This window comes from Linepithema humile, chromosome 4, assembly GCF_040581485.1.
Source record: "Linepithema humile isolate Giens D197 chromosome 4, Lhum_UNIL_v1.0, whole genome shotgun sequence".
Classification (NCBI taxonomy): domain Eukaryota; kingdom Metazoa; phylum Arthropoda; class Insecta; order Hymenoptera; family Formicidae; genus Linepithema; species Linepithema humile.
In genome coordinates this window covers 1,362,349-1,389,108 of record NC_090131.1, presented here as the reverse complement: position 1 = coordinate 1,389,108, position 26,760 = coordinate 1,362,349, and the positions used below count along the sequence as shown (strand labels likewise).

At 40.5% G+C, this 26,760-nt stretch overlaps 1 protein-coding gene across 25 annotated transcripts in view; it reads left to right on the top strand.

The window, feature by feature from the left end:
* The window catches only part of LOC105672144 (ankyrin-3), an 81,389-nt gene that overhangs the window by 48,571 nt on the left and 6,058 nt on the right, over window positions 1–26,760 (top strand). For 8 of the 25 annotated variants that reach the window (XR_010889722.1, XM_012366870.2, XM_067353118.1 and 5 more), the window contains 10 exons: window positions 949–1,138; window positions 1,230–1,365; window positions 1,479–1,809; window positions 1,912–2,115; window positions 3,021–3,262; window positions 3,568–3,619; window positions 4,009–4,236; window positions 5,764–22,677; window positions 23,656–23,724; window positions 24,633–25,787. Coding sequence is in view for 16 of the 25 variants with exons in the window: in XM_012366870.2 (XP_012222293.2) it covers window positions 949–1,138; window positions 1,230–1,365; window positions 1,479–1,809; window positions 1,912–2,115; window positions 3,021–3,262; window positions 3,568–3,619; window positions 4,009–4,236; window positions 5,764–22,677; window positions 23,656–23,724; window positions 24,633–25,787 (19,521 nt within the window). In the remaining 9 variants the exon portion in view is untranslated. Of the gene's footprint in view, window positions 1–48; window positions 720–948; window positions 1,139–1,229; window positions 1,366–1,478; window positions 1,810–1,911; window positions 2,116–2,424; window positions 2,771–3,020; window positions 3,263–3,567; window positions 3,620–4,008; window positions 4,237–5,763; window positions 22,678–23,655; window positions 23,725–24,632; window positions 25,817–26,760 lie in introns of those variants that run through there. The other 17 variants (XR_010889726.1, XR_010889725.1, XR_010889724.1 and 14 more) reach the window with 8 other exon arrangements.

The window sequence follows — 26,760 nt, the reverse complement described above, 5'->3', positions numbered from 1 at the left end:
GTATACATATCTTGTTGTAATTCATTGTTAATGCTTGCATATTGTTAGGATTGAGTCATTTAGGTATGGATTATCAATTAACGTAGATAACATTTTATTACCTAGCCCATTGTCAGCGTTAACTTCGAAGTTTTTGTTTCAGCACATTCGTTTGACTGGTAACCGCTTTAATATTAGAAATTTGTAATTTATATGAAATTGTGCTCATGATATATTCATATATATATTTTAAATTGTTACAATGCTCTCTATAATAATCAATCTTGTGATTCCCAAAGAAATTTATGACCTGATAACAGTATTACATATACACTCAATATATTATTATATTCAAATTTATCTTAAAAATTACAAATTATTAAGAAATTGTGTTTTAAGTATCAATATTTTTACAATACCAGTTTAATTTTGGTTTCCAGAAAAGTTATATACACATACTCATTTCTGTTTTAATTTTTTTTTATTTAACATTATTAAAAGCCACTTATTCTATCAAATACACGTCTTAATGACAAACACATTGATTAATATATCATATTTTTTATTTATCGCTTAATTAGTACTTTAAACTCACACACCTATGATTGCTTTTTACACGAATCATACAAATAGTGCTTCTTCTTAATTTAGCAAGCATTATCATTCGATCAACTACGTACCCACTTTTATACTACTCACACATTAATAAAAAGCACTTGACAACAACGCACTTACAGCGACTGCTTTTAAATACAAAGCCACGCTCGGATTAAAAATCATCAATTATTAATGTACTCATTGTCAGCGTTATTTTCACGTATATGGACACTGATGTCCGCTCGTGGATCATTCGTATTTAATTTCAGTCGCACAAGAATACACCACACATATTTCACTTTTGCCACTTGCGCATTTGCAACACGGACATATTTTAATAATGTTATTGGACTTGGCATGTATGTCGTTCAGGGGGTCAGACTCGGGCAGTCTGGGAGGATGTCACAGGCTCGACGCCGTTGACTTTCGTGAAAGATTGCGTTTCCTTCACCACTACAGTTTCCGCTCGCTTCTGGTTAATGGACTGCCGTAATATTTCCGAGGCCACGAAGATGGCTACGGAGCTCTACACGCACGCAACACATGTACCCTTCATGGCTAAGTATGTTTCGACTGATGTAACACATGATACATAAATTTTAGATAATATAGCTGCAAATTATGCAGGAAGTAATTGATGTGTTTTTCTGTAGATTCGTAGTGTTCGCGAAACGAGTGGACCCATTGGAAGCGAGATTACGTGTATTCTGTATGACAGATGACAAAGAGGACAAAACTTTAGAGCACCAGGAACACTTTACAGAAGTCGCAAAAAGTAGAGATGTCGAGGTAATTATCGACGATAAAAATGCAAATTATCATTAAAACGCTCACAAATTATACGTAATGCATAATTTTTCAAGTGCCAAAGATTCAATGCCATTAAATTATATTTGATGTAGGTTTTGGAAGGAAAAACGCAATATATGGAATTCTCGGGCAATCTTGTGCCTGTTTTGAAAACTGGCGAACAACTTCAACTACCGTTTAGAGCCTTCAAGGAAAATAGAGTTCCGTTTACAGCGAGAATAAAGGATCCAGATTCCGCAGATATGATGGGCCGAATTATGTTTATGAGCGAGCCCAAGGTTCCGAGAGGTGAACTGCCGCAAACGCCAATCTGCACGCTAAACATTTTGCTACCAGAAAAAATTTCTCCAGATACCGCAGTTTCCGAACTGGATTTATTGGAATTGTCGAAAAACTACAGTTTCCTACGTGATGGTGGTATAAGTACGTAAACAAAAATTAAAAGAGAATATAAGAAAAGAGTATTAACTTATTTAACGATATTTATCGAACATTTTTATCTTACGTGTCAAATATTATTTTTAGGCAGACCAGATGCTATACACAGAGCGACCATCCGTTTGACAGACATTGCCAATTTATTAGATAAAGATTGGGAATTATTAGCGGAAGAGTTGAACATCCCTCCTAACGATGTAGCTTTAATAAAAGAAGAATATCCCGACAAACCCGCACAACAGGCCGCTGCTATGTTCAAACTCTGGCAAAACAATGGAAACAAAGCCACAGGTGAGTGCAAATATTGCGCAATTTATTTATCTCTACATTCCCAAATGAGCGCAGTGCGTGAACCTTCGATGAATGAGAATTGGTAGCAGCTGTCTTGGTAACCTTTAAAAAACCAGTTTCCTAGCAAGGTCAATTAATTAGACACGCGCGCGCTATAGTTGAGTCAGGCGTAAGGAATCTCTCCTAGCTACGCAGATGATGATCTCATTGAGCATTATTATGCTTGACATAAGTCTACATGCCCCGTTCCCTCTCCTTTTTGCTAATGGCATTGACTCGCACACAACCGTCGTTTCTGCAATCGGTAGAAATAAGCAGCGTGATTCTGCAGTACGTGAGCAGTAGTCGCGCAGTGAAAGTGATTAAAATCCCAGTGTCCTCCGCCGCTTCTTTATCTGTGCCAACTTTACAAATTAACAAATTGTTGAACTAAATCAAAATTAAAAATATTTTTGTGACATTCTTCGATCAAGAAGATATTTTCCAAGAGAGTGCTGTTTAAATTCTCTTAAATCTTGATTTTAACAATAAATAAAGAACACAATGTTTGTAAGTTTGTATCAAGAATACGAAAATCAGACTCATTACACGAGCGAGCTATTATTAATATTTCGGAAATGTCCTTGCTTGCGTCCGCAGTGTACGATACATTCAGGTTTGTGCAAAATTAAAGGACAGCGAGCGAGAATATAATCGGCTGTAGATTTTTTTATGATATAAATATATTTTTCCATTTAAATTTTATAATTTAATACTTGTAATATTTTATTTCAGAAATGTATACAAAATATTTTAAAACATTGAACGTATTATGATAGATGAATGCTATAGATAAACAGAGAATTATATACATTTAAAATTTATCGTCAGTGAAATATTACATATTCTGTTTTTTTTATTCGTAGGAAATACATTAGAAAAAGCTCTCAATAAGATTGGCCGAGAAGACATAGTGAACAAATGCATCTTTAACGTTGAGTTAGTGACTGATGATGTAGAAAAGGCCGTGGCGAGAGTTAGATTGGATCAACCAGGATTTGATTCACTGAAGGAGGAGTTGGGACCGTCGAGAGACACGTCACTTCGCCGTGATGCGACTATGGACCCTAAAATGGACCCTGATTATGAAGAGCCTGATAGAATGAAGGTGCGCATTTCATGCAAATCTATAAAATTTACATATCGGAAAACATTATTCAAATCTACAAACCGCAAAACATCATTGGGAAAAAATGCTACTTTATGACGGCTCATGTTATCAACTGAATGAATGCTATTATTGAGCTCAATTATGAAAGATACGATCCATCCACTTTATGTTTCGTAAACATTTTTATCTTACCGTAATAGTTAGAACGCGTAACAGCAATTTACTCACATAACTGCGTTTCCACATAAGCGTGGGACTCTAATAATTGTTGAGATAAAGCACGATTCTCTTTTCTTTGTCAGGACTCTGAATCAGTCGAGGATCTCAGTATCACTGGCAACGCCCGCGATAAACGTAAGTCTGTTATAAATCCTGTAAAATTAATTTTTTTTTACATTACTCGCTCTTGCATTGCATTTTTTTATATTACAATACATAATATACAATTCGTCAGAAATGATTCAATATTACACATTTCCTTATATATACTACATTACATACTGCAATCAAAATGTGACTTCACTACACACTATACTTGAATGAGTAATGCACGCGTGTTATCATTTGTTCCGATACACAGAAACTGAGCACTCTTACTCGTGCTTACTTAGAAGATGTGTTAGTCAACGCTTACCGGACAAGTTTACAGCAACCACATATCTGTTACATTCCGTCATGCAACGTTTCACATTAGCTCATGTTACCTCGTGTCTCCTCGTTTATGCGTTTTCTGCACTTCACAGCCAAAGAGCACATCACAATCACAAACGGCACTGTATTCAACGGAACCTCGACCCCCATCAAAGACAAATACGCGAGCGACGAGAAAGAGCTCGGCGACATGATGGCTGATTACCTAGAGCACAAATGCCATGTGAGCGACTCGATGAGCAAAAAGTCGCGCGACGAACTGGATGATCCGGACAAAAAACGTCAGAAAGCGATCGCCGATGCCAACAAGATAGTCTCTGGTAAGTTATTTGAAAGCGATTTGAATGAATGGTGGGTTGAGGGGCCGTGCTTACTACTACTAGCAAAAACCGGCAGCTGTTAATCAATTATAGCGGAGCTACGTCGCCAATGCGGGACTACGCATTTATTTAAAGTTCAGCAGCATGATTGGATTAATGCTGCGGGCACACGCTTGATTTTAGGATATCAATTTAATCGTATTAATCGTATTAACCATCTATCGAACGAGCTGCGTTTCACCGGACTCGCTATTAGAATCCGCTAAATCGGAGATACTTATAATTTTTCTTTGGTGATATCGTGTTCATAGTTATGAAATTTACTAGCTTATTAAATGATCTTTGTATTAAACTCTTAATATATGTTTTTGCTCGAATATGTCGAAAATTGTTTAAAAAATTATTTAGGAGGAAAGTTTTTTTAATTTTCTGTTTATTTAATTTTATAGGCGTTTTCAGAATTCAGTAGTTGTTATTATAATGGCGCAATGATTCTGGACACGATTCCCGTCTATGCATTAAATTCGTCTTAGCTTACAAAAAACATAGTACGTTTTGCGGTGTGTGAAAATAGCGTACATGTGCACTAAACATTTATCTCTGCGCCGTCTTCTACTCACAGGTTCTGGAAGCCAATGCGGATCTCTTCGGAATTTTATCAGCTTGCTTTTATTTTAATATATAACGGATTATATTTTATTTCGCCTTATATCAAGCAGCTCTTACCTACGACATATATACAATAATTATATAATAATTTTTATATTTCATTTAATCATCCCCACTAATATTCCTCTATTCCGCGACACTTTTGGATTAATTTGTTTCAGCAAGGTTTTGCTGCAATTATTTGGCGTTGCATGAATGGCCAATATGTGTGGCCCAATTGTGTGCGCGCACGGAGCAGCTGTCATTAGAAAAGATCATTAGATATTGTCGCGCGTATATAGAGCATCAGAATATTTTTCTTTTTCTATTTTTTATAGTTAATAAATTAAAAATTACTAAGTCATCACTAATAATAAGCGAACGCTGTTCTTAAAACAGTAATCAAGAGTTTTTGTGAAATTGAATTATACAGTTAAATATTGTTACTACTACTTATTTTCTAACAGCTTCGTTTTGAAACCTTCAGCATTCATTCATAGTTAATATAATACTAATTGAGATATTCTCATGAAAAAGAAACATTTCAGAATTGCAAGCTACTGAAAACGTTTTAAATCTATTTCTTGAAAAATCGAAGTATGTCAGAAATTCGTTGCACCGCGTCTTGATATTACTTCTCCTTCTTGAACAATTGCAATTGTCTTGCATACATATCGGATGTAGTGAGAAGATGGCTGCTCCACAGCACATACACTCCACGCACAAACCACACTACACTCTAACCGCAGTTCAAACAAAAGAGCAATCAAAGAGCGAGCCAGCTTACACTAATGATGACGAAAATTGACAATAAAATTGTGTTCCTTTATTTTTTATCACGTATACAGATGCCTAAAATATATGATACTTAATTAACAGGTGTAATAGCAGACGCAGAGAAAGAGAAGGGGAAGTTAGCGAAGGAAGGGTGGTCGGTGGTTTATGATGATGATGCGCGGGACAGTAAAGAGGCACGGGGTGCGGTAGGGCAGACACTTATTAACGTACAATTAGATAAAGCGGCTGCCGAGCCAGAAGGTGTAGTTACCAAATCGGCCGAACAAATCTCGAGTATCGAGCCACCTATGGTTAGGCAATATCGCGATAGGAAGCCGGATCCCAAAGTTAGCACTTCGAAAACCGTAGTTTCCGTTAGTAGTGGCGATCCGAAAGTAGGTCAGACAGTAGTTACTAAAACCACAATAATAAAACAGTTTGATCAGACACCGACTAAAACCGTGACTACGAAAGAAACGGTTATTGTTTCTCCCGATAAAAAAGACATCGTTAGCGAAAAAGAGAAACTATCTAAGGAAGGAAAAGAAGTCGACGAAAAGTTAGTTCAGGGGGTAAAACCTACGGATGTTACGCAGAAGACGGTAAAGGTTGAAACCGTAACTCGAACTGAGCAGAAGAAACCGGAAGTAAAAGCTCCTGCTGATAAGGATAAGAGTAAAGGAAAGGATAAAGATAAAGAGAAGGAGAAGGAGAAGGAGAAGGATAAAGAAGCTGCTGCGAAGCCAGCGAAAACATCGGCTTACGAAGACGTTTACAACGTGCAGCATCCGACAGACAGCACGGAAGAGAAATCGGACGAAGAGACAAAGAAAGCGAAGGATAAAGGAAGCGGAATATTTTCGGGCATTTTCAAAGGTTCGAAGTTGAGGAGGGGAAAGAAAGGTTCAAAGGACACATCTTTCGACAGTGGTGATGAAGAACCGAAGATCGTAACAAAAATCTCGGAGCAACAGCCTGTCAGCGAAATAGCAGATTCACATTTCGACAGCAAACTAGCGGAAATTACAGTCGCGCCTGATGTGAAATTGGCTACCATGGAATTCTTGGATGACTCTAGACGAATCGCTGCGGATTTGCATGCACCTTACGAAGGTCTTGCAAAACCGGTAGAAAAGGAAGACCAGAAAGTAGAACCCGAAAGCGACGATGACGGCAAAGATAAGACGGGCTTCTTCTCAAGTCTGTTCAAAAGCAAATCTAAAAAGGAAGACGATGGAACGGTTATACCCGTTATTCACGTTCAGAAACCTAAGGAATCGGCGGAACAGATCGCAAAGAAGGAACAAAAGAGATTGGCAGCAATTGCGAAGGAAAAGGAGGAGCTGTTGGAGCTACAAATAAAGGAAAAGGCAAAAGAGGCGGAATCTAAGACTGCTGAAGTACCTAGTGCAATTGAGAAGGAGATTGAGAAAGCTGTAAAAATCATCGAGGAAGTCAAAAGCAAGGCAGCGGAAAAAACCGTCATGGATGAACAACCACTTGACAAGGATGACGAGAAGGAAGATCAAATTAAGGAAAAAGGCGGCTTCTTCGGCATCTTTAAGAGTCCAAAAACTAAGGAAAAGAAGCTCGGCAAGTGGAAAGAAACATCTTTCGACAGCGGCGACGAGGAGAGCAGAGTCGCAACGGAGAAACTTCTGGATGACTCGCGAAAGATTGCTGATATCAGCGCGGAACCAGTAGTGTATAAAGTTGACGGCACGAAAGTTACACCTAAAGAAGAGATACGCACTTTCGTATCCACTACTCAGTACGATGTCGATATTCCTGCGGATAAAATCGGTAAATCTTACGACATTGTTCAAACCACAACGACAGTCATTGAAACAACTATTATCCACGAGGGAGTAGACGGAAAAGCGGATACTGACAAAGAAAAAGAACAAAAAACAGAAAAGGATGTTGAGAAATCTGTTTCGGAGGTGAAATTTGAAACGCCAGAACCGAAAGTGTTAGAATCGGAGAAAGAAGTGAGCGACGATAGCAAAGAAAAGAGTGGTGGCTTCTTCGGCAGATTCAGAAGCCCGAAGTTGAAGAGTAAAAAGAGAAGCAGATCCCGAGAACAAAGTTCTTCAAAGGAGACTTCCTTTGACAGTGGCGACGAAGAAATTCGATTGGCAACGGCGAAACTTCTGGAAGATACGAGGCAAATAGCAGAGAATTTACAGCATCCAGCTGGAGAAAGAATATCTGGAACAGTTACAAGGACTCCACCCATTGATCATGAAGAGATCAAGAAATCTGTAATTCCGGAGGACGAAGTTGCTGAAAAGGATAAGACAAGCGGCATTTTCGGTATATTCAGGAGTCCAAGACAAGGCAGAAGTAGGTCTAGAAGTAGATCGAAGGAAAAAACTCCATCGCTTGAGTTGCCAGATAGTGGTCTAGAAGATGTAAGAGAAGTAACCGCGAAATTCCTGGAAGATTCTCGAAATGTAGCAGACGAATTAGCGGAACATTCTAAAGAGAAAATCTCGGCTGATAAAGATAAGGTAGTGACAGAAACAAAGAAAGTTGAACAACACATTGCCACTGCGGCAAAAGACGTTAGTAAAGGTATTAAGGACGGCAAAGACGCCATTACCAAAAAAGTGGAGGAAAAAGCGCACGATGTCACCGATAGCGCTGAAACTGCGAAGGATAAAGCGAAGAAGTTAAAGGAGAAAGGATCAGGATTTCTATCCGGAATATTTAAAGGTACAAAACACGCCGTAGACGAAGCAGCCGACGACGTAAAAGAATTCTTAGACGAAACGAAGAAAGAAGCTGTCTTAGAAGAAAAGAAAGCCAAAGAAAAGGCTGCCGCAAGTCTCAAAGATTTGAAAGACAAAAAGGATGCTGTCGTCACTGAAGTTCAAGAAGCAGCAGACAAAGCTGCTGCTGACGTAAAAGATGCAAAAGATAAAACAGTCACTGCTGTAAAAGACAAAAAAGATAAAATTGCAGAAAAAGTTTCGAAGGATGCACAGAAAGTTGCAGATGCTACAAAAGCAGCTGGGGAGAAAGCAGCCAGCGAAACGAAAAAGATTGGTGAGAAAATCGAAGAAACTGCTAAAGATGCGGCGCAAGGCGTTAAGGATACTAAAGACGCAGCAGTGAAAGAAGCAAAGGAAGATGCAAAACTAGTCAAAGACAAGCTGGCAGCAGGCGCCGATGCTGCAGCGGAAGCTGCGGATAGTACCAAGGAAAAAGCAACGAAAGAAGCGAAAAAGGCTAAAGAAAAAACTAGTGGCTTTTTCTCCGGCATATTTAAAGGAGCTAAACACTCTGTAGAAGAGGCAACTGACGAAGTTAAAGAATTTTTGGATGAAACGAAGAAGGAAGCTGAATTGGAAGAAGAGCGAGCTAAAGAAAAAGTAGCCGCAGGTCTCGAAGATTTGAAAGACAAAAAGGATGCTGTCGTGACCGAAGTTCAAGAAGCAGCAGACAAAGCTGCTGCTGACGTAAAAGATGCAAAAGATAAAACAGTCTTGGTTATAAAAGACAAAAAAGATAAAATTGCAGAAAAAGTTTCGAAGGATGCACAAAAAGTTGCAGATACTACAAAAGCAGCTGGGAAGAAAGCAGCCAGCGAAACGAAAAAGATTGGTGAGAAAATTGAAGACACTGCTAAAGATGTGGCGCAAGACGTAAAGGATACTAAAGACGCAGCAGTGAAAGAAGTAAAGGAAGATGCAAAATTAGTCAAAGAAAAACTGGCAGCAGGCGCTGATGCTGCTGCGGAAGCTGCAGATAGTACCAAGGATAAAGCAACAAAAGAAGCGAAAAAAGCTAAAGAAAAAACTAGTGGCTTTTTCTCCGGCATATTTAAAGGAGTTAAACACTCTGTAGAAGACGCAACTGACGAAGTTAAAGAATTTTTGGATGAAACGAAGAAGGAAGCTGAATTGGAAGAAGAACGCATTAAAGAGAAAGCTGCCGCAGATCTCAAGGATTTGAAAGATAAAAAGGATGCTGTCGTAACCGAAGTTCAAGAAGCAGCAGACAAAGCTACTGCTGACGTAAAAGATGCAAAAGATAAAACAATCTCGGCTGTAAAAGGCAAAAAAGACAAAGTTGCAGAAAAAATTTCGAAAGATGCACAAAAAGTTGCAGATGCTACAAAAGCAGCCGAAGAGAAAGTAGCATCGGAAACGAAGAAGATTGGTGATAAAATCGAAGAAACTGCTAAAGATGCGGCGCAAGGCGTTAAGGATACTAAAGACGCAGCAGTAAAAGAAGCAAAGGAAGATGCAAAATTAGTCAAAGAAAAGCTGGCAGCAGGCGCCGATGCTGCTGCGGAAGCTGCGGATAGTACCAAGGATAAAGCAACAAAAGAAGCGAAAAAAGCTAAAGAAAAAACTAGTGGCTTTTTCTCCGGCATATTTAAAGGAGTTAAACACTCTGTAGAAGACGCAACTGACGAAGTTAAAGAATTTTTGGATGAAACGAAGAAGGAAGCTGAATTGGAAGAAGAACGCGTTAAAGAGAAAGCTGCCGCAGATCTCAAGGATTTGAAAGATAAAAAGGATGCTGTCGTAACCGAAGTTCAAGAAGTAGCAGACAAAGTTGCTGCTGACGTAAAAGATGCAAAAGATGAAACAGTCTCGGCTGTAAAAGGCAAAAAAGACAAAGTTGCAGAAAAAATTTCGAAAGATGCACAAAAAGTTGCAGATGCTACAAAAGCAGCCGAAGAGAAAGTAGCATTGGAAACGAAGAAGATTGGGGATAAAATCGAAGAAACTGCTAAAGATGCGGCGCAAGGCGTTAAGGATACTAAAGACGCAGCAGTAAAAGAAGCAAAGGAAGATGCAAAATTAGTCAAGGAAAAGCTGGCAGCAGGCGCCGATGCTGCTGCGGAAGCTGCGGATAGTACCAAGGATAAAGCAACAAAAGAAGCGAAAAAAGCTAAAGAAAAAACTAGTGGCTTTTTCTCCGGCATATTTAAAGGAGTTAAACACTCTGTAGAAGACGCAACTGACGAAGTTAAAGAATTTTTGGATGAAACGAAGAAGGAAGCTGAATTGGAAGAAGAACGCGTTAAAGAGAAAGCTGCCGCAGATCTCAAGGATTTGAAAGATAAAAAGGATGCTGTCGTAACCGAAGTTCAAGAAGTAGCAGACAAAGCTGCTGCTGACGTAAAAGATGCAAAAGATAAAACAGTCTCGGCTGTAAAAGACAAAAAAGATAAAGTTGCAGAAAAAATTTCGAAAGGTGCACAAAAAGTTGCAGATACCACAAAAGCAGCCGGAGAGAAAGTAGCCACAGAAACGAAAAAGATTGGTGAGAAGATCGAAGAAACTGCTGCAGATGCGGCACAAGGCATTAAGGATACTAAAGACGCAACAGTGAAAGAAGCAAAGGAAGATGCCAAATTAGTCAAAGAAAAGCTGGCAGCAGGCGCCGATGCTGCTGCGGAAGCTACAGATACTGCAAAAGATAAAGCGAAAAAGGAAGCAAAAAAAGCTAAAGAAAAAACTAGTGGCTTTTTCTCAGGCATATTTAAAGGTGCTAAACATTCTGTAGAAGATGCTGCTGATGATGTTAAAGAATTTTTGGATGAAACAAAGAAGGAAACTGAATTGGAAGAAGAGCGTGTTAAAGAGAAAGCTGCCGCAGATATCAAGGATTTGAAAGATAAAAAGGATACCGTCGTTACCGGAGTTCAAGAAGCAGCAGACAAAGCTGCTGCTGATATAAAAGATGCAAAGGATAAAGCATTATCTACTGTCAAAGACAAGAAAGATAAAGTAGTCGAAGAAGTCTCGAAAGATGCTCAAAAAGTCGCCGATACCACTAAAGCAGCAGGAGAAAAAGTAGCAACAGAAACGAAGAAGATCGGCGAAAAAATTGGAGACACGACAGCAGATATTGCACAAGATGTTAAAGATATTAAAGATGCAGCGGTCAAGGAAGCACAAGAGGATACAAAATTAGTAAAAGAAAAACTGGCAGCAGGCGCCGATGCTGCCGTGGAAGCTGCAGATAGCGCAAAAGATAAAGCGAAGAAAGAAGCAAAGAAAGCTAAAGATAAAACAAGTGGCTTTTTCTCCGGCATATTTAAAGGTGCTAAACATTCTGTAGAAGAGGCAACTGATGAAGTTAAAGAATTTTTGGATGAAACAAAAAAGGAAGCTGAATTGGAAGAAGAGCGTGTTAAAGAAAAAGCTGCCGCAGGTATCAAGGATTTGAAAGATAAAAAGGATGCCGTCGTTACCGGAGTTCAAGAAGCAGCAGACAAAGCTGTTGTTGATGTAAAAGATGCAAAGGATAAAACAGTCTCTGCTGCAAAAGACAAAAAAGACAAAGTTGCAGACAAAATTTCGAAAGATGCACAAAAAGTTGCAGATGCTACAAAAGCAGCCGAAGAGAAAGTAGCATCGGGAACGAAGAAGATTGGTGAGAAAATCGAAGACACTGCTGCAGATGTGGCGCAAGGCGTTAAAGATGCTAAAGACGCAGCAGTTAAAGAAGCAAAGGAAGATGCAAAACTAGTAAAAGAAAAATTAACCGCAGGTGCTGATGCTACTGCGGAAGCTGTGGATAGTGCCAAGGATAAAGCAATGAAAGAGGCGAAAAAAGCTAAGGAAAAAACTGGTGGCTTTTTCTCCGGCATATTTAAAGGCGCTAAACATTCTGTAGAAGAGGCAAGTGATGACGTTAAAGAATTTCTAGATGAAACGAAAAAAGAAGCTGAATTAGAAGAAGAGCGAGCTAAAGAAAAAATTGCCGCAGGTGTCGAAGATTTGAAAGATAAAAAGGATGCTGCCGTCACTGGAGTTCAAGAGACTGCAGATAAAGTTGCCGCTGATGCAAAAGATGCAAAAGATAAAGCAGTTTCTGCTGTTAAAGACAAGAAAGATAAAATTGTTGAGGAAGTTTCAAAAGATGCTCAGAAAGTTGCCGAAACCACGAAAGCAGCTGGAGCGAAAGTAGCAACAGAAACGAAGAAGATGGGCGAAAAAATTGAGGACACAGCAGCAAATATTGGACAAGATGTTAAAGATACTAAGGATGCAGCGGTCAAGGAAGTGCAAGAGGATACGAAATTAATAAAAGATAAATTAGCAGCGGGCGTCGATGCTACTGTAGAAGCCGCGGATAGTGCAAAGGATAAAGCGACGAAGGAAGCGAAAAAAGCTAAAGAAAAAGCAAGTGGCTTTTTTTCTGGCATCTTTAAAGGCTCTAAACATGCAGCTCATGATGCAACTGAAGACGTCAAACAATTTCTCGATGAAACGAAAAGAGAAGCTTCAGTAGAAAAAGAACGTATCAAGGAAGAAGCAACTGAAAATCTCAAGGATTTGAAGGATAAAAAGGGTGCTGCCGTTTCTGGAATTCAAGAAACCGCGGATAAAGCTGTTACCAATATTAAGACTGCAAAAGATGAAACTATTTCCGCTGTTAAGGATAAAAAAGATGAAATTGTAGAGGAAATATCTAAAGATGCTAAAAAAGTTGCGGACACCACAAAAGCAGCTGAAGAAAAGATAATAGCAGAGACGAAGAAAATTGGTGAGAAAGTAGAAACAACTGCTGCAGATGCGGCACAAGGCGTTAAGGATACTAAGGACGCAGCAGTTAAAGAAGCAAAGGAAGACGCGAAATTAGTGAAAGAAAAACTGGCAGCAGGCGCCGATGCTGCTGTGGAAGCTGTGGATAGTGCTACGGATAAAGCAACGAAAGAAGCAAAGAAAGCTAAAGAAAAAACTGGTGGCTTTTTCTCTGGCATTTTTAAGAGCGCAAAACACGCTGTAGAAGATGCAACAGATGACGTTAAAGATTTTATGGACGAGACAAAGAAGGAAGTTGCGCTGGAAGAAGAACGCATTAAAGAGAAGGCTGCCGCAGGTGTCAAGGATTTGAAAGATAAGAAGGAATCTGTCGTTGCTGGGATTCAAGAAACTACAGACAAAGTTGTTACCGATGCGAAAGATGCAAAAGAGAAAGCAGTTACTGCTGCTAAAGATAAGAAAGACAAAATTGCAGAAAAAGTTTCCAAAGAAGCACAGGAAATTGCCGACACTACAAAAGAAGCTAGTGAAAAAGTTGTAACAGAGACGAAGAAAGTTGGTGAAACAATTGGAGATACAGCAGCAGATATTGCACAAGATGTTAAAGATACCAAGGATGCTGCGGTCAAGGAAGTACAAGAGGATACAAAATTAATAAAAGAAAAATTGGCAACAGGCGCCGATGCTGCTACAGAAGCTGCGGAAGGCGCAAAAGAAAAAGCGACGAAAGAAGCAAAAAAAGCTAAAGAAAAGACAAGTGGCTTCTTTTCCGGTATATTCAAGAGTGCGAAACATGCCGCCGAAGATGTATCAGAAAATGTAAAGGAATCTGTAAGTGATGCGAAGAAGGAAGCGGCAGAAGGATTGGATGATTTAAAACGTAAAAAGGATGATGCGATACATAGTGCGAAAGATGCTACGGATAAAACCATCGAAGATGTGAAGGATGCGAAGGACAAAACAATTTCTGTAGGAAAAGATACAAAAGACAAAATTGTGGATGCGGCCGCCAAAGATGTAGAAAAAGCAGCAGACAGTTTGAAAACAGTTCGCGACGACGTAATTTCGAAGACTAAAGATATTGGCGAAAAAATTGAAACTACAGCGACCGACGTTGGACGTGATATAAAAGATGCTAAAGATGCAGTCGTCACAGAAGCGAAAGAAGATGCTAAAGTCATAAAAGAAAAATTGGTTGCCGGAACAGAAGCAGTTACAGATAAAACGGAAGCTGTTAAAGACAAAGCAACTAAAGAGGCAAAGAAAGCCAAAGAAAAAACGAGTGGCTTTCTTTCAGGAATATTCAGAGGATCGAAACATTCTGTGGATAGTACAGCGGAAGACGTAAAGGATTTCCTGGAAGAAACTAAGAAGGAAGCATCGTTGGAGCAAGCACGTATCAAGGAAGCAGCAGAAGCCGAACTGAAGGATGTGGAACGCAAGAAGGACGATATTGTCACCGAAGCGAAAGAAGCGAAAGATCGTATCGCTGAAAAAGTAGTCGACGAAGTCGACAAAGCTGCCGATGCAACTAAAGCGGTAGACGATAAAATCATTATTGAAACGAAGCGAGTTGCCAAAGATATTGCGGAAGGAATTTCAGATGCTAAAGACAGCGCGGCGAAAGAAGTAAAGGAGGATATACAATCAGCACAGGACAAAATAAAAGCAGGAAGTGATACTGTCGCAGATAGTGCTGTAGCTACTAAAGATAAGGCTGCGAAGGAAGCAAAGAAGGTTAAGGAAAAGGGCAGCGGTTTTCTTTCTGGAATATTTAAAAGCGCAAGACATTCTACAGAAGAAGTGGCTGATGATCTGAAAGAATTTGTTGATGAAACGAAGAAGGAAGCAGAATTGGAAGAACAGCGAGCTAAAGAAAAAGCAGTCGCAGGTTTAAAAGATTTGAAAGATAAAAAAGATGCCGTTGTCAGTGATATTAAAGAGGCCACCGATAAAGCCGTTACTGACGCAAAGGATGCAAAGGATAAAACAATCTCTGCTGTAAAAGACAAAAAGGATAAATTTGCAGAGGAAGTTTCCAAAGATGCACAAAAAATTGCTGACGCCACGAAAACAACCGGAGAAAAGGTAGTCGCAGAAACAAAGAAGATCGGCGAGAAAATTGAAGATACGGCGACAGATGTTGCACAAGGTATCAAAGATACTAAGGATGCTGCAGTGCAAGAAGTGCAAGAGGATACAAAATTAGTGAAAGAAAAATTGGCAGCAGGTGCCGATGCTGCTGCGGAAGCTGCTGACAGCGCAAAAGATAAAGCGAAGAAAGAAGCAAAGAAAGCTAAAGATAAAACAAGTGGCTTTTTCTCTGGCATCTTTAAAAGCTCTAAACACTCTGTTGAAGATGCATCTAGCGATGTCAAGCAATTTTTAGATGAAACGAAAAGAGAAGCTTCATTAGAAAAAGAACGTGTCGAGGAAGAAGCTGCGAAGAGTGTGAAAGATTTGAAAGATAAAAAGGATTCTGTCGTTACCGGAATTCAAGAGACCGTCGACAATGCTGCTGCTGATATAAAATATGTAAAGGATAAAACAATTTCTGCTGCAAAAGACACAAAGGACAAAATTGCAGAGGAAGTTTCCAAAGATATACAAAAAGTTGCCGATGCCTCAAAAGCAGCTGTGGAGAAAGTAGCCACGGAAACGAAAAAGATTGGTGAAAAAGTAGAAACAGCTGCTGCAGATGTGGCGCAGGACGTTAAAGATACCAAAGATGCTGCGGTCAAAGAAGCACAAGACGATACAAAATTAATTAAAGAAAAATTGGCAGCAGGCGCCGATGCTGCCGCAGAAGCTGCTGACAGTGCAAAAGATAAAGCGAAGAAAGAAGCAAAAAAGACTAAAGAAAAAACTGGTCGCTTTTTCTCCGGCATATTTAAAGGCGCTAAACACTCTGTAGAAGAGGCAACTGACGAAATTAAAGAATTTTTGGATGAAACGAAGAAGGAAGCTGAATTGGAAGAAGAACGCGTTAAAGAGAAAGCTGCCGCAGATCTCAAGGATTTGAAAGATAAAAAGGATGCTGTCGTAACCGAAGTTCAAGAAGCAGCAGACAAAGCTGTTGCTGATATAAAAGATGCAAAGGATAAAACAGTCTCTGCTGTAAAAGATAAAAAAGACAAAGTTGCAGAAAAAATTTCGAAAGATGCACAAAAAGTTGCAGATGCTACAAAAGCAGCCGAAGAGAAAGTAGCATCGGAAACGAAGAAGATTGGTGAGAAAATCGAAGACACTGCTGCAGATGCAGCGCAAGGCGTTAAAGATGCTAAAGACGCAGCAGTTAAAGAAGGAAAGGAAGATGCAAAACTAGTAAAAGAAAAATTAACCGCAGGCGCCGATGCTACTGCGGAAGCTGTGGATAGTGCCAAGGATAAAGCAATGAAAGAGGCGAAGAAAGCTAAGGAAAAAACTGGTGGCTTTTTTTCCGGCATATTTAAAGGCGTTAAACACTCTGTAGAAGAGGCAACTGATGACGTTAAAGAATTTCTAGATGAAACGAAGAAGGAAGCTGAATTAGAAGAAGAGCGTGCTAAAGAAAAAATTGCCGCAGGTCTCGAAGATTTGAAAGATAAAAAGGATGCTGCCGTTACTGGAGTTCAAGAGACTGCAGACAAAGCTGCTGCTGATGTAAAAGATGCAAAGGATAAAACAGTTTCTGCTGTTAAGGATAAGAAAGATAAAGTTGTTGAGGAACTTGCCAAAGACACTCAGAAAATTGTCGATACCACGAAGGAAGCTAAAGAAAAGGTAGCAACGGAAGCCAAAAAGATTAGTGAAAAAGTTGGAGATACAGCAACAGATATTGCAAAAGGCGTTAAAGATACCAAGGATGCAGCGGTCAAGGAAGTGCAAGAGGATGCAAAATTAATAAAAGAAAAATTAGCAGCAAGCGCCGACTCGGCTGTAGAAGCTGCTGACAGTGCAAAAGATAAAGGAAAAAAAGAAGCAAAGAAAGCTAAAGAAAAAACAAGTGGTTTCTTTTCCGGCATATTTAAAGGCGCTAAACACGCTGTAGAAGATGCAACTGACGACGTCAAAGAATTTTTAGATGAAACAAAGAAAGAAGCAGAACTGGAAGAAGAACGTGTAAAAGAGAAAGCTGTCGCAGGTCTCAAGGATTTAAAAGATAAAAAAGATGCCGTTGTCAGTGATATTGAAGAAGCCACCGATAAAGCTGTCACTGACGCAAAAGATGCAAAGGATAAATCAATCTCTGCTGTAAAAGACAAGAAGGATAAATTTGCAGAGGAAGTTGCTAAAGATGCACAAAAAATTGCTGACGCCACGAAAACAACCGGAGAAAAGGTAGCCGCAGAAACAAAGAAGATCAGCGAGAAAATTGGAGATACGGCGACAGATGTTGCACAAGGTATTAAAGATACTAAGGATGCTGCGGTGCAAGAAGTGCAAGAGGATACAAAATTAGTGAAAGAAAAATTGGCAGCAGGCGCCGATGCTGCTGCGGAAGCTGCTGACAGCGCAAAAGATAAAGCGAAGAAAGAAGCAAAGAAAGCTAAAGATAAAACAAGTGGCTTTTTCTCTGGCATCTTTAAAAGCTCTAAACACTCTCTAGAAGATACATCTAGCGATGTCAAGCAATTTTTAGATGAAACGAAAAGAGAAGCTTCATTAGAAAAAGAACGTATCGGGGAAGAAGCTGCGAAGAGTGTGAAAGATTTGAAAGATAAAAAGGATTCTGTCGTTACCGGAATTCAAGAGACCGTCGACAAAGCTGCTGCTGACGCGAAAGCTGCAAAGGATAAAACAGTTTCTGTTGTTAAAGATAAGAAAGATGAAATTGTTGAAAAAGTCTCTGACGATGCTCAAAAGGTTGCCGACGCCACAAAAGCAGCTGGAGAAAAGATAGCAACAGAAACGAAAAAAATCGGTGAAAAAGTTGGAGAAGCGGCGACAGATATTGCACAAGGCGTAAAAGAAACTAAGGATGCTGCTGTTAAGGAAGTGCAAGAGGATACGAAAGTAGTAAAAGAAAAATTAGTAGCAGGCGCCGATGCTGCCGCAGAAGCTGTGGATAGCGCCAAGGATAAAACAACGAAAGGAGCGAAAAAAGCTAAAGACAAAACTAGTGGCTTTTTCTCTGGTATATTTAAAGGTGCAAAACATGCGGTCGACGATGCAACCGACGACGTTAAAGAATTTTTAGATGAAACTAAGAAGGAAGCTGCATTAGAAGAAGCTCGTGCTAAAGAAGCTGCTGCTGTAAAACTTAAGGAGGTGGAAGAAAAGACAGACAGTGCAATTGCTGCTGTTAAGGATACTGTAGAAAAAACAGCATCTGATATAAAAGATTCTAAAGACAAAACAGCGTCTGCAATAAAAGATAAGAAAGACGAAATAGCGAAAAAGGTATCGGAGGATACTCAGAAAGTAGTTGAAACTGTAAAGGCGAAAGGTGATGAATTAGCAGCGGATGCGAAGAAAGTTCACGAGAAAATTGAAACCACTGCAGAAGATTTAGCACAAGGCATCAAGGATACAAAAGAAAAAGTCAGCGTGGAAATAAAAGAAGACGCAAAAATTGCAAAGGAAAAATTAGCTTCAGGTGCTCAGGCTGTAACAGATGATGTACAGTCAGTCAAAGATAAAGGAGTGAAGGAAGTAAAGAAAGCTAAAGAAAAAGGTTCCGGATTCTTCTCAAATATATTTAAAGGCGCGAAACATTCTACTGAGGATGTATCTGATGATGTGAAGGAAATCGTGGATGATGTCAAAAAAGGAGCGATTTCTGAGGGAGAACGCATTAAGGAAACGACAGAGTCAGGGCTTAAGGATTTGAAAGATAAAAAAGATGATGCAATTAGCGGTATAAAAGATGCGAAAGATCAGGCTAAAGCAGCCGTCAAAGACTCATCGGATAAGGTGGCAGAAAAATTATCTGATGGTGTTGATAGCATTAAGGATGCAGGTGAGAAAGTAGCAACTGATGTAAAAGAAATTAGCGAGAAGACCAAATCGGCGGGACGAGATCTTGTAGAAGATGTGAAGGACACGAAGGATGGGATTGTAAAAGAAGTTAAAGAGGACACGCAAATCGCGAAAGAAAAATTATCAGCCGGTGAAGAAGCTGTCGTGAGCAAAACAGAAGCAGCGAAAGATAAAGTCATTAAAGAAGCGAAAAAAGCAAAAGACAAGAGTACCAGCTTCTTCTCTGGTATATTTAAAGGCAAGCACAGTACAGAAAGCACAACGGACGATATGAACAAATTTTTAGATGAAATGCGAAAAGGAGCAACCGAAGAATTAAAAGATCTGGATCATAAGAAAGATGCTATAGTCAGCAGTGTCAAGGATACAACAGATCGAGCTGCGACTGAAGTAAAAGATGCCAAGGATAAAACTGTTGCAGCTGTAAAAGATACGAAAGATGAAATCGCCGAGAAAGTGTCCGAAGAAATTCAGAAAGCTGCAGATACGAGCAAAGAAGCCAAAGATAAAGTAAAATCTGGAGTACAAGAAATTGGCGAGAAAATAGATTCGACAGGACGAGATATCGCGAAAGGAGTGGTGGATACGAAAGACAAAGCCGTTAAAGAAGTTAAGGATGATGCAAAAATAGTGAAAGAAAAATTGGCAGCGGGAGCTGAAGCTGTTGTCGATGGTGCCGAAGCTGTTAAAGACAAGACGACTAAAGAAACAAAGAAAGCGAAGGAAAAGGGGTCTGGTTTTCTATCTGGTATATTTAAAGGTGCGAAACATGCCGTAGAAGACGCAACTGACGACGTAAAAGAATTTTTAGACGAGACAAAGGAAGAGGTTGAATTAGAAGAACAACGTGCTAAAGAAAAAGCCGCTGCCGGTATTAAAGACCTGAAAGATAAAAAAGATGCTGCCCTTACTGGAGTTCAAGAAGCTGCAGACAAAACTGCTGCTGATGTAAAAGGTGCAAAGGATAAAACAATTTCTGCCGCAAAAGACACAAAGGATAAAATTGCAAAGAAAATCTCGAAGGATGCACAGAAAATTACGGACACGATAAAAGCAGCCGGAGAGAAAGTAGCAGCAGAAACAAAGAAGATTGGTGAAAAATTTGGAGATAAGGCGGCAGATATTGCGCAAGACGTTAAGGATACTAAAGCTGCTGCGGTTAAAGAAGTAAAAGAAGATTCAAAATTAGCGAAAGGAAAATTGGCAGCAGGCGCCGATGCTGCTGCGGAAGCTGCTGATAGCGCAAAAGATAAAGCGAAGAAAGAAGCAAAGAAAGCCAAAGAAAAAGGATCTGGTTTTCTATCGGGAATATTTAAAGGTGCGAAGCATTCCATCGAAAGTGCAACAGATGATGTCAAAGAATTTGTAGATGAAACGAAACATGAAGCAGAATTAGAAGAAGCTCGTGCTAAAGAAGCAGCAGCGGCCAGTTTGAAGGAATTAGAACATAAAAAGGATGCTGTAGTTAGCGGCGTAAAAGATACAGCAGATCGAGCTGCTGCTGGAGTAAAAGATGCCAAGGATAAAACTGTCACAGCTGCAAAAGATACTAAGGATAAAATCGCCGAGAAAGTGTCCGAGGAAATTCAGAAAGCTGCAGACGTGACCAAAGAATCCAAGGATAAAGTAAAATCTGGAGTACAAGAAATTGGCGAGAAAATAGATTCGACAGGACGAGATATCGCGAAAGGAGTGGCGGATACGAAAGACAAAGCCGTTAAAGAAGTCAAGGATGATGCAAAAATAGTGAAAGAAAAATTGGCAGCAGGAGCTGAAGCTGTTATCGACGGTGCCGAAGCTGTTAAAGACAAAACGACTAAGGAAGCAAAGAAAACGAAGGAGAAGGGATCCGGTTTTCTATCGGGAATAGTTAAAGGCGCGAAACATGCCGTGGAAAGCGCAAAAGACGACGTTAAAGAATTCCTGGACGAAACGAAACACGAGGCGGAATTAGAGGAAGCTCGTGCTAAAGAAGCAGCGGCGGCTGAATTGAAAGAATTGGAGCACAAGAAAGATATTGTTGTCGCTAGCGCGAAAAGCGTTACGGAAGGCGTGGTAGCTGATGTCAAAGATGTTAAAGTTAAAATTTCCAAAGAAACGGATCAAGTGGCAGAAACGACAAAAACCGCAGCTGACAAACTAGCAACCGAGACGAAAAAAGTCGGTGGAAAAATAGAATCCAAAACCACAGACGTCGCACGTGGTATAAAAAGTGCTAGGAGAAGTCTCGATAAGGAAATAAAGGAAGATAAGAAAGCGTCAAAGGATAAATTAACAAAGAGTGCCGATGCTGTTGCGAATGGTGCTAAAACGGCCAAGGGTGATCTTGCGAAGGGTGTGAAGAAGACTAAGGACAAGGGCTCCGGTTTCTTATCAGGAGTTGTTCAAGGTGCAAAACACACGGGAAAGGAAATTTCTGATGACGTGAAAGATTTTCTAGAAACAACCAAGCAGGAAGCAGCCGCTGACGAAGCGCTCGCAAAAGAGGCTGCAACAGCGAAATTAAAAGATCTTGAACACGCGAAGGATAAAGCCACCAGTGAGATTAAAACTGCTACCGATAAAGCTGCGAAGAGTGTGAGAGATGCCAAGGAGAAAAGTGTTTCCAGCGTGAAGGATGTGAAGAGCAAAATAGTTTCCACTGCGAAAGCAGCGGGTGATAAAGTAGGACAAGGTACATCGCAAGCCAGTCAGAAAATTAAATCCACCAGTCAGGACGTGACGCCGAAGGCTAAACGTGCCAAAGACGCCGTTGTCGGCGAAACGAAACAAGACGCACAGATAGCAAAAGAAAAATTAGCAGCTGGTGCGGACGCTATTGCGGACACTGCGGACGCCGCAAAGGACAAGATCGCGAAGGAAGCAAAAAAAGGCAAGCAAAAGCCTGGTTTTCTATCGGGTGTGGTGAAGAGTGCCAAACACGCGGTAGAAGACGCGACGGATGATATGAAGGAATTCCTAGAGGAAACCAAGCAAGAAGCAGCCGCAGAGGAAGCTCGCGTCAAAAGTGACCTTGCTCAGGCGAAAGATAAATCCACCAAATTGACAGCTGATGCGAAAGACAAATCCGCCGGTGCCGTCAAAGATGTGAAGAAGAAAATTACTCAGAAAGTGTCTAAATCGTCACCTGTCGCGAGACGCGCGTCGGCAGATGTAGTTTCTAAAGACACGGGTAGGAAATCGCTAACAACCGAGACGAAAAAAATCGGTGGGAAAGTATCGAAATCCACGGAGCGGGTTCAGGAGGTAGTTCGTAGTTCCGAAGTAGCTGGTAGGCCGCAGGGCGACGTCGAGCATTTAACCGAGACAGTTAGGGTAAAGAAAGTCTCTCGCATTCCACAAAAAGTTAGTCCGGGCAAAGAGATAGTGAGCGGCGCGGATGAGTCAGGTTCAAGTAGAACAGTAGTAGAAACAGTATCCACGATAGGGCACCCTGAGCCTCGCACACGGCACTCCGTCACCACAGTCGTGACAAAGTCTGTGCGAACGACCCCACCGCCACCCAGTTCACTCGCCGAGTTCACTGACAGTAGAACCGAAGGTATCTTGCAATAATCTTGCGTTATCCATATATCTATATCTATATATTATATATTACATACCAGCTGTGTGTAACATGATTAATGATTAAGTTGATGCTTCTCTGTAACTTCAGTTTTACTAGTTATTCTCGTGACATCAGAGAGAAAAAAAAGAAAGCGAGATATATATTCATGCACCTTCGTCACTCATTAATGAAACCTCTAACACTCTAATCTCAGTCATTTCCAGTCCACTAATTCGTCGTTTTTACGACCCGTAGAGCCGATCGACAACATCCGAGACATTCATACTACCGCTTGTTCCTGTTATAGTTTTCTGCGTATTGTTTTGGATTTGTTTTATGTTTTTAAGTGTCGAATGGGTATATTGTTAATCGAAATCAATTTCAGATACAAATAAGAATATATTTAATTTTAATTTAATTAATTGCAATAAATAATTGTATTTAAGACAAAGTATGCAAATCAGGAACAATTTGTTATAATAGGAGAAGATCTAAAGAGACATTCGGTCGAAGAGTAAACGATATACCTATATATATACATATATATATATATATTATATTTAATTATTTGCTGTATTTATTTTCAGTTACATCTTAACATTAATTTTAATAACACCCTTTTAATGCATGATTCCAGGTTTTTATGCTAATTTTTAAACATCTCTTACTACGATGGATAATTTCCTTAGTACTACTTACCGAACATCGGGACCTTATTTTGTCGCCAGAATCATGTCTCTTTATTTTACGTTTATAGCATATAACATATAGAGATCACGTGTTTACGATTATGCGGTAATATGTCTCATTGAATTAACAGGAGAATACCACAACTAGCGAAGCATGAACCGAGGTATGCCATGCAGGGAATACATCATTCATCATCTAATCTTTGTTGAATCACTGCTTTTAATGTCGTACTTATCGATTCACGATGTAAACTCATTTCTTGTTTTGTGTGCACTTTTACAGATGTAACCGAAGAGGCTGCGAGACGAGCTCAGAACCTGGCGGAACAGGCGTACACCGCGACGAAAACAGGTAACGTACTATGACTCGAGTAAAATGTAAGACTTCACGTACGCGGATCATCATCTTCGGTCGAAGATCAGTGACGGTAGCAGACTCTGTTTTTTGGTGCCCTCATTTATATTTAGCTTTATCTTCCATAGTTAGCACCTGCCGACGCTTTCACACTAACTGATATTATGCGCACGTCTCTTACTAAATAGTTACCGAATCTCTTTTTGCTGATATACACATACGCGGGGAAGAGAGATCTAGTTCTCATCTGCGATACAAAGTATCAATCTGTATATATTATAATATACTCGTTGAGTAGTTTAGCCAGAACGTCGAGTAAATCGTAGTACGCAACCAGCGAAAGTTATTCTTCGAGAAACAAGTCAAGAATATAAATTAGAGCTTATTTATTAATTTTGTAGTTTTAAGAAAAATAATTTTGAACATAAAAGTAGTGTTTACTATGTATATTCCTCTCAGACGCTCTCAGCGTGTCGCTGCTTCCACGATGGTACGTTTTAGTAAGACTCAGGCGCTACGACTAGACACCGTTTTTTAATGAGTGTACATTTTTTTGTTCTCAATAAACAGACTAATCCTGTTGCAGTATTGATACTAACTAAACTAAACATACGCGAGTAGAACCGCGTTGCGCGCATACACGCATCACACTTAAAAGCGCATCCCTCCAAATTTGTTTCACCTGACGCGCCGTGTGTGTACGTGTGTGTGTGTGTGTGTGTATGTGCACCAGCGCGAGTCTCTCAATGGGTTACGCGCGTACACATGCGTATGCGAGGCAGACACGCTCCAAGTCTTTTCCGGTCCAACTTTGGCGGCTGGGCTAGAATTGAAATTCTTAGTGTGTATCAATGTGCTTTATGTCCTTGTTCCTGTTCTTGTCCATGTCCTTTTGGATGGGTCAGGGCATGATTCGGCTGAGATTGATGGGACTGTAGAGAGGCATGCTACTTCTGCTCCATCAAAGCAACCTGTTCCCGCCCCGCGTCACTCCACCACCAAGCCGTCTACCAAACCCGAGTTCCATCTGGAGCTCGGTGACGCCTCACGAACACGTAAAACGATCGAGCAGCCGACGCAGGAAGCGCAGTCGCCGAGCAAGAGCAAGATACCTGTTAAAGTTGATCCTCGCTCGCCCAAATTAACCGATGACTTCGAAGTGATTGCAAGATCGACTACCGAATTCGTTCCACAAGCAGTTACACGAACCGTCAAATACATCACCAGAGAATACTCGGATGAGGAGTTGATCAAAGAAAAAAATATCAAACCGGATGACGCGACTGTGATAAGCAGGACGGAAATGGATCCTTCGATGGAACAAATACGGCGAACAACCACTACGATAATGACTAGCGATTCGTCGGTCGATCCCGAGAAATTGCAGGAGCTGCTGAAAACGGGCGGAGTCGTTGAAACTGTAAGGACCGTGACTCTGACCTCGGAGGACAGCGCTTTGCAGCCTATGACACGCGAGGCGGTCGTAGAAAGGATAAATCAGGTCACAGGAACGCTGTCGAGCGAAATCTTCGATTTCGACGACAAGTTTCCGGATTCCTCCATCACTACTGTGAAGACCGATGGATCCGATGACGTCGTTCAGACGGTTACACGCGTGCAACGCGTAACGATGGAGATGCCGGAGACTGAGAGAACCAGAAGAGTGGTGAGAACGGTGATCTCCAGCGGCAGCGGCGGCGATTACGACGACGCGGAATCCGCTCTGAAGAGTCTTCAGGAGCGATTGACGAAATCCGAGATCGGCGAGACCGCCTCCTGGACGGCGGGTGAGCAGTGGGAGACCGGGACGCAGTACTCTCAAGACACGTCGCCCGGCTCCGGCAACGACGGCGGCGGCAGCGTTGACGCGTTCGCCGCCGGCAACAACAACAAGAACGATGGTAGCTTGAGGCACGATGTGCACAGCGACACCGATAGTGACGGTTCGCCGCAACCTAGAAGAAGATCCCCGAGCAAGAGGCGTACATTGGGCAGTTCCAGCGGGTCGGATGTAGCACTGCACGAAGGTGCGGAGCTGTCCCCGTTGGAGGACGACCAAGGTACCGCACTCTCACAGCTATCCTTCTAAGTAAGCAATGTACATACCCCTTCCGAAGCCCCTCGCTAGCCGGTTACCTCTCGGATACGTGAACGAGCCCGAAAGAAAAGATATATCTATATATGGGATTATATTACACATTGAGCTTTTTTGATGTCGGACCCTGGCTACCCTTGCACGCATCCCCAAGCACCCCTCCTGCACTTTTCGCTAGTTGCACGATCATTTGGAAGCATGCTCGATGTTGGGGAGAATCAGTTTAGGTAACAGGGCTTTGTCTATTAAAATCATCACTGGTGCAACAAAATTGATTGAAAAAATTGCTCGAATAGTAAATTCTAAGCATAAGTTAAATATTTCGAATATGCAGTTGCTCCAAGGATGAAGTTTAGGATTGAAATCGATTAAAATATTGAAAATCGAGATAGTCAAACGTTCTTTATTAGCTTATTTGTAAAAATTTTTTTTTTTCTTTAAAAACAATGCTAATATAATTTTTTGTACATAAAACTTTTCTTTCATTTTTATTACGTATTTTTTTATTTAAGTGTGTTAACACATTTTGCAGTTTATAAAGTGTATTAACATTTCAAGTCTTATTTTCAAATAAAATAGTTAAGAACGATTGACTGTCTGGATAATTTTTGCTCTTTGAAAATTAATTGTTTCATTGAGCAAGTTGGGAACTATTTGCTTGGGAACTGCATGATGTGTGATTTTTGCATAAAACACACATAATTATCTCATTCTGAACACGATGTCGATTACGTCGTGCGTGTAGAAAAAGGTAACGACCCACAAGGGAAAAATAAAGCTTGTGAAATGCAGTTATAAGGAACTGCATAAAATACGCGATTTTCCTCTTCGTGGGTTCGCTCGGAGGAATTGAAATATGTGCGATTAATGATAGTCGATTAAGTGTTGCTTCGTTTGGGAAACGTTTGACGACGATAATGTCGTTTTCTCTTTTCGTT